Raw genomic sequence first — 17,094 nt, forward strand, 5'->3', positions numbered from 1 at the left:
GGGGTCGGTGGAGTTAATCAAGGGGAGAGTCCAGCTAACTCCGTGTGCCCCCGTGGCAAGGAAATGTGATATTACCACCGGGAAGATGACCTCAATACCAGCCCCACGTGTCGGCCCCAGCCCCCCTTCCCATCCTCCTCCTTCCCCAATAGCCCCCAGCAGGCACGCCACGTCCTGGATGGCGCTCTCTCTCTTTTTCCGGGAAGAAGTGGTTGCGGCTTGGACAGAGTCGCCGTCTCCGCCACCGCCGCCGCCACTTAATAATTTCATTCAGCAACACCTTTGAGACGGAAGTGTGGCGGTGAGGTGGGGTAAGGCAGCTGTTACTTGCCCGAAGGTGACTCGTGCTGTGGTCCCCTTCGCCGCCCCGCGCGCACCCCACCCACAGTCCCGCCCACCAACACCCAGACCCCGCCCACCGCCCCCCTGGTACACCGCCCGCCGCCACACACGGGCAGTCAGAGGCCAGACTCCGGAGGTGGAGGACGCGTCGTTCTGGCGTAACGAACTTTGTGATCTCGTTTCCTCTTTCCTCCTCCTCCCTTCCTTTATCGAAACGAAACGCAGCTTGGCCTTCAAGAGTCTCGGCGGTGACGGCTACCAGGCAGCTTCGTGTGCCGCCACAACCCAGAGCGAGGCGCGAAACGCGTGTGGGAGTGAATTTTATGTTTGCGTGAGTCGTTTCAAAGTCAGGAAGAAGAAAACGATCACGAGTTTGTGTTGAGTTGTGGGGAGTTTTTCTGATAGAAGGGAGTGTGTGAAGGAGGGCGTGTATGCGTGGTGCGATAATGCGTGACGGTGTGTGTTTCGGGGCAAGTGCCACGGAGAAGTGAGCGGCGATGGCTTGTGTGGTGCAGGCGGTGTTGCTGCTGCTCCTGGGGTGCCTCCTAGCAGTGCCAGGCGTCAACTCAGGTACGCATATCACTACTATGTCTTCTCAAAAAGGTTTCCATACTTTTGCTTATATTGATTATTTCTAGTTTCATCATCATCCCTGATCTAGCATCACATCTATTATTTTACATCCTAGTATGGAAGCTTCGGTCGTAACAACTTTAGTTTTATTGCCTATGTCTCTATTTATTTTTCTTCTTTGTCATATAAATTTAGATTTTCATTGAGCAGTATCTTAAAAGCATAAAACAAAAACTTAGCTTATTTCCAAATCCAGGAGGGCATTCAGCATTTGTTTTCATTGTGTTGCGGTTTTTTTACGGACCTTTTATTAACACATTGCACATTATTGATTCATCACTACACGTCAAGCTTCATATAAACACCACTTGTTTTCTCTTCTCAATTCATTAACCCTTTTCACTTTCCATCCTGAACTGTCCCACATTTTCATCACGCTCATGCACTCGCTATTAACCTCTGATTCACTTCCTGCGTTTATGCATCCAATTAACTATCTTTTATGACTCACCACCTCACCGTTACCCTCTAGTCAGTCCCGTCCATTACCCACTCACTCACCTTCACCTTGCCAAACCCTCACCGTTTCTTGTTTCTTCACCACCACCACCACCACCACCACCACCACCACCACACCTCACGATCCATACTGATTCACACTTTCAGACTTCTTATCATGAATGGAGAGACGTGTGCATTTATTTACCGATCCTCAAAGCACTTTACCTTCCCCTTTGTTTAGCTTGAGATCTGGCACGTAATCTTAGCTGGTGGAGAAAATCGATTTCCCCCCTCCCCCGACAACACACACATATACGCCCCCTCCCTGCGTGCCCTACTGCAGGTGTCGCGCTGGGAGCATCGCTGGCCAGTCTGACCTTTCCTCTCGGCTCCACTGTGATACTCGGTCGATAAGTTTCTACTCAAGTATTCAACGTCGGGGATGCAACGCAACGGCTAGAGAGAGAGAGAGAGAGAGAAAAAGGGGGGTGGGGGAGGGGGTAGCACTCAAGTCACGTACGTCGACCTGGATGGAATGGCAGGCCGAGTGTTGATCCCGTCGTGGTTTTAGACTCAAGGGAAGAGGGACGTGGACTCCGGATGAGCCTCTTAAAAGTGGCCAATTTCACACTCATGTAATATTCTCTCTCTCTCTCTCTCTCTCTCTCTCTCTCTCTCTCTCTCTCTCTCTCTCTCTCTCTCTGGCTCTCCCTCTAAGGAGTGACGAAGAGGAGAGCAAAGGGCTGAACTTAAGAATCATAAGTGGGAACAAAGGTAAAGAAAGGAGAGGCAGGACTAGCGAGGGAGGGCGGCGTGAGCCAGGCAAGTGCAGGCGCCATCACACCAAGGGCTCAGACAGGGTTGCGTGAGGTGTGTCTCGCCAGCAACACCTGTACCACTCACGCCCCTCAACATCACATTAGTTCTCGTTTGCCGCGGACGAGGTGCAGCGGGACGAATTAAGCTTCTGGGCGCCGGTCTTGTGTGTGGAGACCCGAGAGGAAATGCAAAACAGCGAGGTTATTTCGGCTCGGAATTGACCGGGAAATTCGACTTTCGCTTAGAAGCAACAGTCTCTCCGGATTTGCATATATTCACGATTTGCATACGTTCACGATTCCAGCCTCGGTTTTCGGCTCGTCCTGCCTGCCTGCCTGCCTGGTGGTGAGCGGGGGAAGTGGGGGGAGGGAGCAAAGGGTGCATGGGACTCGTGGGAGGGGAGGGGACGGTAGTAGGAGGGAAGAAACGCCTCGTAAACACCCTCCTCTTCCTCTTCCTCCTCATCCCCATCTTCTTTTTCCTCGCAGTCTCATTTTATCCTATTCTTTTTGCACATCCTTCTTTTTTCATCCTCCTCCTCCTCATGTGCTGACGGCCTTGGTCTCTCTCTCTCTCTCTTTCTCTCTCTCTCCACCGCGAGTGTTAGGTTACGCTCAGGATAATGTCACACCACCTGGCTGGCTGTCCGAGGCCGCCGCTGCTGCCACTGCCACTGTGAAGGACTAAAGTGTGTTGCCGCCTCGACTAGACAATGGCTGATAAAGTTCCCAAGAGTGTTTCAATTTATCCGTTAAAACGCTTTGTCTTTATACCTATTCTCTCTGTCTCTCTCTCTCTCTCTCTCTCTCTCTCTCTCTCTCTCTCTCTCTCTCTCTCTCTCTCTTGTCCTATCTTATCTCAGTTATCTATTTCCTCCATATTCACCTTCGTTCATTCTAACTTTATTTTCTCTCTCTCTCTCTCTCTCTCTCTCTCTCTCTCTCTCTCTCTCTCTGTGTCCTATCCTATCCCAGTTACCTATTTCCTTCATATTTATCTTTCTTCGTTCATTCTCTCTCTCTCTCTCTCTCTCTCTCTCTCTCTCTCTCTCTCTCTCTCTCTCTCTCTCTCTCTCTCTCGTCAGATGCTTTCATACTCGATTGGTTCCCTGACTCCCAGCCTCCTTCCCTCCCTCACTCCCTCCCTCCCTACCTTCCACCCTCACAGTTCACGATTTAAAAGTCAAATTCTTAACTCACTCATACATACATCCATTTTCTCTTCATGGCATTCGAACTAAACAAGGTCGAGGAATGGAAAAGGACAAAAAGCTCGTACATCAAACACGGACGCGGGAAAACGCCGCTTTCCTTCTCACTTGACCCCGCACATCAAACTCGGCTGGTTCTCTCTCTCTCTCTCTCTCTCTCTCTCTCTCTCTCTCTCTCTCTCTCGTGCCATCCTGTTTAAATTTCCTTTTTCTTCATACTTGTCTTTATTAATTTCAATCTCTCTCTCTCTCTCTCTCTCTCTCTCTCTCTCTCTCTCTCTCTCTCTCATTCACTCACTCACTGATTCTGTCTCTCTTTCTCTCTCTCTCTGGAACGCACCTGTCTGCCTCACACACCACCTTCAGAGGCTAATTATCCTCATCAGTCTTGCCGGAGTGATGCTGCTCACGCCCTTCACTCTAAGCTTTAAGCAGTTATTACTTCGCTTTTGTGAGAGGCTGGCGGGATGGAAAGGAAAGAGCTCCCTGGCCAAGGGTTCCGTGGACATATGTGCCAGAAATGAGATGAGGCAGGAATGACAAATGGGTTATAAGGGATGAGGAAGGTGATAAGTGTGCGTAGACGAATGTGACAGGACAGATGACATAATTACTTAGGGAGGGGATGTGCTAGATTAAAGGTAAGGGTTGGATGTAAATTTACTGAACGAGGATGTAAAAATGTGAAATAAAAGGAAGACATCTTCGAGACAAAAGGGAGATGAAGGAAGAGGATGTCATGGAGAAAACGTAATAGCAATGGCTAATGACAGACAGATGTGAGGGAAAGATAGGTTGCGGGACAGGTGTGACAGCAGGACCCTGGAGACCCGTCGTGGTGGCAGCTGTTGCGCCACATCACACCGCCTCACCCCTCAACCGCTGGGCCGCGCCGGTACACGCTCCTGCCATTCACTGACGAGCAGGAGTGGGTCGTGGTGGCGGTGGTAGTGGAGGCGGCGGCGAGGGTGCGGGCCAGTGGTGGTGGAGGCGAGGGAGACACGAAATTTAGACGTATTAGGAAGATGCAGCCTTGTACAGCCTCACGCACAGCCCTGACCGTTGTTGCTGCAGGATGGATGAACGAACGAACGACCACACAAGCTGCTAAGAACCTCGTGATGAGATTATACTTAGTTACAAGGGATTATACTTAGCAAACTCCGCAGCGCTGTTCTCACGCGAAATGGGCCTCTCTTGTGCAGTAAATCTTACCGGATGAAGGGTAATCCGCCTAGGTCTCAGGTAAAGGATAGGGAAGGCAAAAAAGAAAGTACGGGGGAGAGGAACAGAGGAAAGGATAAGGGCAGGGAAAGGTCCGAGGCTTCACCACGATTCAAAGGGTTGATAATAAGGCCCCGTAATTAAGACTTCGAGGTAGGATAGTGGTTACAGGGAGACGGGTGGGCGAGCGAGCGAGCAGACAGGACATTCGTGGTGGTGGTGGTAGTAGTGGTGGTCCTAAAGCCACCACCACAACAACCACTATTAAGTATTAAGACCACAGAGTGTCAAGGGCCTGGGTGGTCACGGCCCTCGGCATGCTAGTCCTGAAGAGTGACTCGGGGCGTAAAAAGGAGTAAAGTGAAGCAGCTCTGCCTCACTCAAGACTGATTAGTGGAATGCTGAGTAAGGAATATTGATCTAGTTGTGGTGTGCTGTAAAGGGAGCCACCCACAGACACACACACACACACACACACACACACACACACACACACACACACACACACACACACACACAGACTAAAAACCAACCATCACAAACAAAAAAATAAAAGACGTGACAGGGCAGCAGCGATGATGTTGAGGTGGATGACGATAGTGGAGGAGATGGCAGTGGTGTCTTCTGTCACCATCAAGAGGGAACAGTATAGTAGTTTGAAGTGGCGAGGGAATGGCGTGGTATTGAGATGTAGGGAGAGAATATTGTTGGGATATGGGTAGCGGTGGCATGGCGGGGTAGGATGGCAGTGTGGAGTGGCATTGTGAAGTGGAGGTGTAAGGAAGGTACTGACTGTTGTTGGTGGATTGGTACGAGTGACTATTAAACAGCGAGCTATAAAGCCAAGGAATGGTGATGACTTGAGGTGAGTCTCCCCCATACTCTCCGCCACCACCTTCTCTCTTTCACTCTCTCTCTCTCTCTGGTGTGTGTGTGTGTGTGTGTGTGCGTGACTCCCTCGGCTGCAGAAATTATAACGTTGTGACGCTAACGACGAGTAACCACTGATACGAAAATAGTTACTACAACTATTATTGCTGAACAACTCACTACTACCACTATTTATACTACTACTACTACTACTACTACTACCACCACCACCACCACTCCCACCACAACAACCACCTCTACCTTTACTACCAACCTTTACTACTACCACTATCCTTGACTACAACATCATCACAGTAAAACACACTTCCACTGACAAGAACGAAAAATTGGCAGCAGCAGCGGTGGTGGTGGTAGTGGTGGGCAGTGGTTGTGGTGGTCATTAACAAGAGGCTAACACGAGGGTAACAGGGCAATTAACAGCCGGGGACAAGACTAAAGGACCTGTAATGCAGCATTTTAACAGAGCTCTCTGGGGACACTGGCAGCTGTACTTGTGGTCACGCATGGGGAGGTACAGACTGGAGGAGACGACGGGGGAGGAGAGAGGGAGGGAGAGGACGAAAGGAAGGAGAGAATTAGGAGAGAGAGAGGAAGAGTGGAAGAGTGGTTTGTCCAGAGGAAGGAAGACGTCTGGTGACAGTAAAGGAAGGAGAGGAGATAGAGGAAGAGAATGAAGAAAGGCAAGGAAAAGGAAGAATGGTTCGTCCAGATAAAGGAAGGAAAGATGACGGGGATGAAGGAAAGGAAGTGAAGGAAGGAGAAAGAGAGAAAGAGAGAGAGAGAGAGAGAGAGAGAGAGATAATGTCATGACCTTCAGTATGACACCCAGCCACCACCACAATCACCACCACACTTCCCTCTCCTCTCTAACACCCTTCCCTCACCACCATAACCAACGCAACCACAACTAAGGTCGCCGCTACCACACCTCTGACGACCACCACCACCGCTCCTAACGACCTCCATTACCAGGACATGGTTTTCACATTGGTAACTACCACCACCACCACCTCTTACTAGTCACTTGTCCTAATACGACCTCTCCCCCCTCCCCCATAACCATTACCATTACCATTACGACCACCACAACCGCCACCTTCAAGGATCAGTCATGGAAATGCGACGGGAACTGCATAGCAACGAATGGGGAGAGAGAGAGAGAGAGAGAGAGAGAGAGAGAGAGAGAGAGAGAGAGAGAGAGAGAGAGAGAGAGAGAGAGAGGGGTGAGGGGAGCTGATCAAAGGCACACACTCACCTTTACCTCAGACAAACAAATAGACGATAAGGAAGCACGTTAAGATGGTTCTAGTGTGTTCGTTTCTTTGTTTCTTTTGTGTGTGTGTGTGTGTGTGTGTGTGTGTGTGTGTGTGTGTGTGTGTGTGTGTGTGTGTGTGTGACTGAATTCCTTCCCTGCTGCACTTAATTAACCAAACATACACGCCCAGGTACGAATATAACACGAGTAACAATACTAAGTGCATGTTAATAAAGACATGAACAAAGATGCACTATAAGAGTTTCCGTTATCGAGTTTCTTTTCGAGTTTAAACGGTGACAAAGAACATAATATGAACACTAACTCTTTCAGTACAAGACGCATTTTTACTATGAGTTTGGGTGTGATTTAGATTATTTCATTGACATTAGAAACAGTCTATGGAGGTCGAAAGATTAATGGTCAGTCTTCACTATTCTAATCGCCCACATATGTTTCTGAAGCTGAATAATATCACCAAATATTAATCAGAACGAATATGGAAACGCGTCACAGTTCTGAAGGGGTTAAAACAGCACAGGGCAAGCAAGATATGTAGTTGGCCTTTCCTTGCAGTTTTTATTACATTTTTAATCTGGAACACTACCACAGCTACCTTAGTGAATGCCTAGCTGGTATATAGTGGTGATGGTGGTGAGCGTGAGATCGGGCAGACGTTCATGCATAGGTTTGAATCCCACCACTTACCGCCTTGAAACTTTGACATTCTAGGTAGTTATATCAAAGATGTGCTTGGATGGTGATATGGGCCCTAATTTGGGTACCACTATGAATAAAATTGCCTGCGTCACTAATGGGTGGAAGCTAAACAGCGTTTCCCATATTCAAGTATACCTACAGGTGCTATACACCATGAATAAAAAAAAAAAAAACTAATAAAGAAAAAAAAAATTGGAGATATGTATGCACTTAATGTTTTTATGCTTCTAGTGAGAGATTAACAACATGTCTGTATTATAAAGAGGAGAAACACTCTTGAGAACCTGGGAAATCATCTTTGGCCTTTGAAAATAGTCATGGTGAGAGAGAGGTGAGTGTTTTTGAATACTAGCTTTAGTCTCTCGCTCGTGCCTCTCCACATCTGGGTTTGTTTGTGTTCGCGCACGGTGACCTCCGTTCAATTTTGTATACGGTTGTCCTTGTCATTATCAAATTTGTACAGCGACACGTAAAATAACTTACTAGCTATGATGTATTCTCTCTCTCTCTCTCTCTCTCTCTCTCTCTCTCTCTCTCTCTCTCTCTCTCCATTTTCTATATCGAAGTTTTTCATTTTATCGTACACGATTAACTAAACCCTTTTCCCCTTTTCATGTCCGTACTTCTTTTTCTTCCTCTGTACGGACCCCGCACGGCACCAACAAAGGAAAACTATTATATTAAGACGACGCTTTTTCCTAACCCGAGAGCCGGACTAGATGGGTTAACGGATGGAGTAATGGGCTTGGCGGAGGCTACATACGAGGAGCAGCTGGTGACGTGATGGAGGGCCTGTAAGTGGGTTAACGGAACGAGACAGACCTGGCTTTTCGTGGCTTGACGAGTTTGAGGTGCCGGGATGGAGGTGGGTGGGTGATCAACTGGTTTATGGGACAGTGGATGGACTTTTCACTGGCTTAATTGATGGACTGATTGTAAAAGATGTATTAGTTTGTGTTTTATCCTCTGAGTGAATAATTTAAAAGGTAATCTGATGGAGGTCTTATCGGTTTAGTTATATTCAAATGGGATACTTTTATTACGAGAGGTGGGTTCAGTAGTGTTTTCAAATCTGAATGAGTGAGTGTTAGAAAAGATAACGCTACTTAACCTCTGACTCTTGTAGCATCTGCAGCTTGATAGAAGACTCTGGTGCGAGTAGTGTAATTTAGGAAGGAACTACTGGTAACAAAAGTAAGCGGTTAGTAAGCCAATACCTGTGACTGTTTGTTGCTTTATTCTTGTTCAGTAAAACTTACAAGAAACTCAAATAAAATTCCATACTGTCACTAGGAATAAAAAAAAAGTTAATGGACTAAAAATGACTGATACCTTTTACGTCTCTTATTGCCTGAAAATTTTACAGTAAAATATAATGGCAACACAAATAAAAAGCACCATACCTGAATTCAAAGCTTAAAGATTGATTAAGTAATAAAGCTGTAACCAACACTGACCTGGAGTAACTGCTGTGTCAAGGAGGTGACTTGATTAGTGGATAAAAAAAAAAAATCAATACCCACTCTTTGACGTGAAAACCAAGATAGAACAAGGATGAGGGGGAACATGGAGAAGACGTGATGATAGAAAGAAGTAGTATGGGGGAGGAAACTTGAGGTTGGAGGTGCGTCAGGGAGGAGTGATGGGGAGCAGAGATGTGGCTGGTGGAAGAGAGAGAAGATGGAGGAGTTAGTGAGGTAGAAAGTGATGATGATTTGTGAGAGATTGGAATGGAAGGGGAAGGTAAAGGTGTTAGTAGAGTGTGAAAGAGAAACAAGATTAAAAAGGGGATGATTTGAAAAAGGCCCCCTAATCTCTCTCTCTCTCTCTCTCTCTCTCTCTCTCTCTCTCTCTCTCTCTCTCTCTCTCTCTCTCTCTCTCTAAACGAGTCATCTTCCCTGCAGTGCCACGGGCGACGTTTATACCTCGTAATTTCAAGGGTGAAAGGGATAGAGAATAAGGGAATAGGTTCTTGGGGAAAAAATACTCTAAGGAACTGTCAGACCTCGCAGTAGGACCCATCTGTTAGGGAGGGAGGGAGGGAGAGAGAGAGAGGGAGAGAGAGGGAAGAGAAGGCTGAACGGGAAGAGCTTTTGGGGGAGGGGAAGAGACGGAGAGAATACCCATGGAGACTCATTCTCTCTCCTTTCCTTTTCCTCCCTTCCACGCTTCCGCTGCGCCGTTTCTCTCCAAACATCAACAGAGGGGAGGTACAGTACAGAGACTCCCTTACACACACACACAAAAAAAAAAAAAACACACACACACACACACACACACACACACACACACACACACACAAAGAGGAGTGTCTTTCAGCCTCCTCGCAACATCACCACTATACACATACACACACACACACACGCACACACACACGACCCATAGTGTAAGGTAACGAAATGTGTGTAAGAGAGAGAGAGAGAGAGAGAGAGAGAGAGAGAGAGAGAGAGAGAGAGAGAGAGAGAGAGAGAGAGAGATAACCAATACACAAGGGGGTTCAATTCCACGATCGATGCTCAGGTGCTCCCTCCGCTACTGTACACTGTATTTCTCTCTTCTTCTTTTTCATGTAATTTCTCATCACCCGCACTCACTTCACTCACTCCACTGCCTCTCCCGCATCTCGACTTCGCTTCTTATTGGACATTTCTGGAATTTTCCCTTTCAGTTTCTCGATTTAGAAAAAATGTAAGATAAAATAAAGCAAAAGAGCAAATCAGCACTCGACATCTTCCAGCTTCGTCTTGGATTACCTGGGCTAGCAGAGAGAGAGAGAGAGAGAGAGAGAGAGAGAGAGAGAGAGAGGGAGGGGTCGTGTTCGATGTTCCTTCGTATATATTCGTACTTGTAATAAACAGGAGACCTATATTGTTGATGATATGCTGATGTACTCTCTCTCTCTCTCTCTCTCTCTCTCTCTCTCTCTCTCTCTCTCTCTCTCTCTCTCTCTCTCTCTCAACGTGTGTGTATGTGTGTGTGTGTGTGTGTGTTTCCTTCCCCCTCTTACACTCTCACTCTCACTCTCTCTCTCTCTCTCAACACACTCCCTAATATTCACTAGAACTATAATGCAGCAACAAGGAAAGTAGAAAAACACAACAGAGAAAAAAGTCATACGAAGTGCGCAAAAGTAAAGTCAGTGGCGCAATCATGAGCCGTGATCTCAAATATTCCAATTAACAGGTAACAGGGAGGAACATAAACGCTAACAGGACGTTCAAACTCATGGCCAAAAAGCTCCAGGTACAAGATCCCGGAAGCGATGCTATCTCTTTATAACTCGTTAGTAAGATCGCAGCTGGAATATGTCGTAAAGCTGTGGTCTCTAAATTACCCTTAAGTTTGTGGAGAGATAATCCGGCATGCCTCGAGGCGACCTAATTAATTCTATCACTGAGGGAATAAGTCTAAAAAAAAAAATCCACTAAATTATATATATAAAAAAAAGTAATTCAATGTGCTCAGAGCCAAAAGAAGTTTCATCGAGCAAGTTTCTGGGTTAAATAAATTTCCTGATGTGTATCTTTAAAGAGTTTAATGCTATATATCTAAATTCCCAGCGAGCATTGTAAATATTATGGAAATGAGAGAGTATTCCAGCATAAATATACCTAACACCTGCTTTAGCTAATTACCTGTTCAAGTCTGCACCGCACAGGAGATCCGAGCGCAAGGTGCAAAAAATATCATATTGTTTTAGTTTTATTAGATTAACGAACGGAATTCCAATTAAAAACCTCAACCCAAACCCGGTGACCTAATTATGTCTGTCTGTCTATGTCTGTCTACCTGTCTTGGTGTGTGATTGTTTGTCTAAATCTTTCTCACTGTCAGATTAACTTGCCGGAGATGTGTGTGTGTGTGTGTGTGTGTGTGTGTGTGTGTGTGTGTGTGTGTGTGTGTGTGTGTGTGTGTGTGTAAGTGTGTGTATTTCCATTTCCTTCTCTCCCTCACCCCCCCCAATCTCTCTCTCTCTCTCTCTCTCTCTCTCTCTCTCTCTCTCTCTCTCTCTCTCTCTCTCTCTCTCTCTACTAAATCATCTGTTGACGTGGGAGATCACGTAATTAGGCAATCAATTAGCCTGTCGATATGTTGTTCCCTTTTTTTCTCCCTTCTTTTCACCAAGTTATTTACAAGAGCAATTTGCGGTAATGGCTCCGCTGGGCATCTATTAACCTGGGTTGCTGCGTCGTTGGCGAGATTAACGATGATGTGGGAGCGGGCCAGCGAGCACGAAGGTTGGCTGCTTCTGTGGAAGACGAGTTACCGAAATGATGGAAATATTTGCTAAACTAGGGTCATATGTTTTGGCGGGGAGTCCTTTAGCACCGTACCTCACCTGTTCGCGAGACGGGCTGAGGTGTGTTTAGGTACAATAGATTTGGGCCTTAACTTGATTACCAGAGTGGAAGGAAGCTTGCCTCACACGCCCTCGTGATTTAAGAATGTACTGATCTGGTCTATAACATGTTTTATTTTACTTTATTTAAACTAATTCATTTATTTTCTACCTGTGGAACTAATGAAATAAGGCTGAACTCTACGATTATAGTAGTGTTTAGTAATGTGGCTTTCTCCCCTCTCAAGGTAAAGCATAAACTACCACAGTAACATGTACAGGCAAATGCAGTTATGATCAGATGTCGAATAATCTATCCCGTTCACTTCCACTACTTCTCTTTTCATTAATTTCTAGTCCCCTAATATGTTGCTGTCTCCTGTTAATAGATTCGCAGCAGGTCAGAAGATTTAAAGTTTTTGAATAAAAAAACACTTAACATAATGGAAAAGAGAGCAGCACTTTTTTCTATTGTGACACCACGCATGAGACTAACACTCCTGTCTGGAAATAAACAGATAGAAGCCTTTAAGGAAACAATGCTCAAATGGTTAGGATGCTCGTCAGAAAAAAAAAAGCTTGCCGTAAGTCCAATGAACTATTAACAGGTTCTTGTTTCATTAAAAGTATACAATATGTCCCCCCTATTTATCATAACTAAGATATAACCTTCAGTCAGTCAGTAAGTCCGTCAAAGTTCTCATGTAATATCTCCCCAGACAATCTCAATAGGGTCTTGATAAAAATGTCCGGTATATCTTTACAATATGTACAGCAAGTCATTATAAACTATATCAATATATGCGTATCTTCATCAGTCTAAACAAAGTGCAAGTCAATACAGTATTATTAAAATATCAATATGTCTCTCAGTAGATTCAAAACGACGTCTATCACTTCACTGCTAGTAAAGTCTCAATAACCTTGTCTCATTTTAGTCTCACCATGAGGTCTCTAATACAGTTTCAGTTCTACTTCGGTACAGATCACAAAAACTTTCTTTTCTATAGTCTTTAGATTGAGTAAGGTTAGTGTACCCATCAGTCTTCAAGAGTCACTTGCATTACATCCGATATTGATTCCATCAGTCAGGGAAGCGGTGAGCGTTGAATCGGGCAGACATCCACCCGTAGGTTCGAATTCCACCACATACTGCTTTCAAGCTATGCCACTTTTCGAGTGGTGTAAAGTTACCTACATGTCACCATGATATCCAGGTTCTCGGTGATTATACCAAAGATGCGCCTGGGTGGTGATATGGGCCCTAATGTCGGTACAACTATAAATATAATTGCCTGTGCCACTAACGGGCGGAAGCTTACCAGCGCTTCCTACATAAACTCTTCAAGTATGCCTACAGGCGCTATAGGCCATAACAAAAAAAAAAAAAAGTCATGGCGAAAGGTTATCCTTGAAGGGAGTTGGTAGATCACTTTCTAATAAGTTTTTAGGGAAGATTGAGTATATTATTGATAATTATTTGATGTTACTATATGTAGGTTGAGCATAGTGATTCAAAAGTACTCATTGGATGTATTCTGTGTTGCTTCAGAAGGTCCGCCGGTGCTACGGGAACACCCTAGCAGTGTGGTGGTGCCCCGCAATGACCCAGCTACTCTCAACTGCGCCGCCTCTGGGGCAGCTCGCATCAGATGGTTCCGTGACGGTGAGGAGGTGACCACCTCGCCTCAGGATCCCCGCGCTCACCGTGTGATGCTGCCCTCAGGCTCACTCTTCTTCCTCCGTGTCACCTCTACCAGGAGGGACAGTGACGCTGGTACCTACTGGTGCATTGCCGCCAATAGGTATGGTGCCACTCGTTCCCGCAACGCCACCCTTACCGTGGCAAATCTGGCCACTGAATTCCAAACCATGGCAGAGCCCGAGGTGAAGGCCCGTGTGGGGGATACAGTCAGCTTACCCTGCCGACCACCGAGGGGTGTCCCCCGCCCTGAAGTCACCTGGTTGAGAAACGGGCGCCAGGTGAGCGACTCACGCCGCATCACCATCACGGAGGAGGGTGACCTGGTCATCAGCCAGGCCGTGGAGAAAGACTCGGCTGTCTATGTGTGTCGTGCTCGAAATGCTGCGGGATCCCGCCAGTCTACACCCACAGATCTATTCATCATGAGTAAGTACAGTGAGTGTGTGTGTGTGTGTGTGTGTGTGTGTGTGTGTGTGTGTGTGTGTGTGTGTGTGTGTGTGTGTGTGTGTGTGTGTGTGTGTGTGTGTGTGTGTGTGTGTGTGTGTGTGCGTGCGTGTGTGTGTTTCAGATTTGATTTCTATATTAACGTTTCATATGCAATCAGGACGCGAGTACACTTCAGTCTTGACTGTTTTATGGATACAACATTTTTGCACTCAAATGAGTTACTCTATGTCCGCAGCACCGCCTTGGTTCGAGGAGCGCCCTGCCAACGTGACAGCAGCGTCTGGAGTAGTGGTGGAGCTGGCGTGCAGGGTACAAGGATCTCCATCACCTGTAGTAACTTGGCGGAGGCTTGACGGCAAGATGCCAATAGGACGCGCCACAGTGGAAGAACAGCGGTTAGTATTGCCAGAAGTGACGGCAGCAGACTCCGGCGTCTACGTGTGTGAGGCAGAGAGCGAGGCAGGCAGGGCCTCTGCGAAGGTCACACTGACTGTGGTTGATGCTCCTGAGCTGACACAGCGGCCTCAGCACCTTCAGGTCATGGCGGGGGAGGACGCAAGAATCTCATGCCGCGTGGAAGGAGAGCCGCACCCGATGGTGGTGTGGCGCCTCCCCACACTAGACAGAACCGCTCTCCTTGCTCCCGCCCAGAGCAGTGGCCGGGCCTCCGTCAGCAAGGACGGGCACACTCTTCAGCTGCGACAGGCGGCCACCGAGGACAGTGGCACCTACTACTGCTGGGGCGTGAGCAGCGGCGGCGGCGTGAGCGGCTGGGCGGAGGTGGTCGTGGTGCTGGCCTTGCCTCCGCCAGTGGTGGGTGTGGGTCCTCAAGACCAGAAGGTGGCTCCTGGGGGCACTGTCACCTTCCGCTGTGAGGTGGTGAGTGAGGCGGCCGAGGCCCGGGTCACCTGGCACTACCGGGCCGCCACGCACCTTCCAGCACGCTCAATCTCACAAGGTACCGATCCTCGCTTCTCCCTGCCCGACAACGGCGCCCTCATCATCAAGGATGTGCGTCCGGACGACGCTGGCGTTTACTCCTGCCACGTGGAGGCGTCGACGGGCAGCGCGGAGCAGAGTGCAGCACTGCGTGTGTCTCAGGACGCAGGGGACAGCGAGCCCCTGCCGCTGCTGCCGGCGCCGCCCACCAAGCCTCGGGTGGTGGATGTGAACCAGACGGCGGTGCAGCTGAGCTGGCTGCCTAACTCGCAGGAGGGCGGGGAGTGGGCGCAGTGGTACTCAGTGGAGTACTGGCGCCGTGGCTGGCCGGAGTGGCGCGTGGCCGACGCTGTCACCACGCAGGAATCGTGCGTGGTGGATCAGCTTATTCCCGGGCACACCTACACCTTCCTGGTGCGCGCCGTGAGCAGCCGCGGCGCCTCCTTCCCAAGTCCGTGGTCAGAGCCCGTCACCGCCAGGCCGCGCCGTGAATCAGGGCTTGATGCAGACCAGCTGCGACAGGCGCGCCGCCGCCTCTCCCGTCCCGTGGTCGCCCTCAGCGGGGCGTCTGCCACCGCTCCCGACAGTGTGCTGCTGAACTGGGAGTTCCTGGCACCGGGTGAGGGTGCGGTGGAGGGCGTGTTGGTGTACTCTGTGAGGGAGGGCGGTGGCGTGCAGGTGGCCACCGTGCTGGGTGCCTCCTCCTCCTCACACGTGGTGCGCGACCTGCAACCCTTCACGTCCTACACCTTCTTCGTGGTGCCCTTCTGGCGCAGCGTTGAGGGCACGCCTTCCAACTCCTACTCACTCACCACTCCCGAGGACGGTAAGTGTGTCTGTCTTTCCGTCGCATTGTTTGTCTGTCGCTCAGTCTGTCTGTCTGCCTGTCTTTCTATGTACATCCTGCTCATCCATCTCTGTCTTTTCTCACAGTACCGCTGGAGGCGCCCAGTGACGTGCGTGTGGCGCGGCGACAGGAGGGCTCGGTCCTTATCCAGTGGGCGGGGGTGGAAGGCGAGGCGGTACGTGGGCGACTGCAAGGATACCGCGTGACGCTGAGCCACAACGGCAGCCACAGCACGGAGACGGTTGCATCGCCCTGGATGGAGGCAACAGGTCTACTGCCGGGCCGTCTCTACACTGTAAGGGTAGCGGCTCTCAACGGGGCAGGGCCTGGGCCTTCCAGTGACCCCGTGCTACTCGACACCCGCAGCACTGACGAGGCATTAGCGGCAGAGGAAGGCGCTGGCTCTGTGCTGTACGCGCCACCCCAGCCTGCTTGGTTAGCCTTTCTTTTGGTGCCTCTTCTGGTGGTGGTCTTTTTAGCAACTCCGTGGTATGTGAGACGGGTGAGGCATAAAGCAGCTCCTTCAGACCCGCCCCATGCTCCCTCCCTTTATCAGGACCCGTCCCTCTGCCCCGACCACCATTCCGTCAACATGTATAGTGAGCACAAACTGTGGCGGCCCTCAGAAAGCGATAAGGACTCCAGCCTGTCATCGACTCGCCTCCTCCGGCCAGACCAGCTAGCAAATGAGTACGCCGAACCTCGAGTGCAGCGGCCTAATGAAGCCACGGAACCTTACGCTACCACGGCCCTACTGGCGCCGCCCTCGCCACGCCTGAAACAGGCTGTACCTTGGCGTCACCACAGCGATGATTCTGGCGTACAGGTCAACTGGGCTGCTATCCTTCCACCGCCTCCAGCCTGTCCGCCTCCTCCGGACCTTGATTTAGGCGACCCTAGCAATGGAGGCGCAAGGAGAGTGTGCTCTGCAACCTCGCAATACGATAACATGGGAGGATCAGATAACTATGGGAGGCCGTGTGACGCTGCCTCAGAACATACTTACGAGGCGTACACACAAGTGACGCCCACAGATGGTCGTGAGACTTTCCTCACTTTCAACACACTTCAAGGCCCAGGCTGCAGACAAGTACAGGTGGAGTGCCACCCGCCCCAGGCAGAGTCTCCTCGCAACAACACTCACTAAGAGAAATACGAGACTCAGACACTTGGTGCTACATTTCCTGTTGGTGGGTGACAAGTGCCTCAGTGAACATCATTGGCGCCGGGCATCCGTGTAGCGGCGGTGTGTTGCTGGGGCACGTCCTCCCCTCCACCAAAC

The 17,094-nt window shown here is 49.0% G+C and overlaps 1 protein-coding gene across 1 annotated transcript in view; it reads left to right on the plus strand.

Annotated features, from left to right (window-relative positions):
- The first annotated feature begins 444 nt into the window (after window positions 1-444).
- Window positions 445-17,094, plus strand: part of LOC123515191 (roundabout homolog 2-like) — a 16,987-nt gene continuing 337 nt past the window's right edge. The window contains exons 1-4 of the mRNA XM_045273713.1: window positions 445-912; window positions 13,427-14,005; window positions 14,262-15,791; window positions 15,899-17,094. The exon at window positions 15,899-17,094 is cut by the window's right edge and continues 337 nt beyond it. Coding sequence (XP_045129648.1) covers window positions 840-912; window positions 13,427-14,005; window positions 14,262-15,791; window positions 15,899-16,959 — 3,243 coding nt within the window. The 5' untranslated portion in view covers window positions 445-839 and the 3' untranslated portion in view covers window positions 16,960-17,094. The remainder of the gene's footprint in view (window positions 913-13,426; window positions 14,006-14,261; window positions 15,792-15,898) is intronic.

This window comes from Portunus trituberculatus, chromosome 38 (genome assembly GCF_017591435.1).
Source record: "Portunus trituberculatus isolate SZX2019 chromosome 38, ASM1759143v1, whole genome shotgun sequence".
Lineage (NCBI taxonomy): Eukaryota > Metazoa > Arthropoda > Malacostraca > Decapoda > Portunidae > Portunus > Portunus trituberculatus.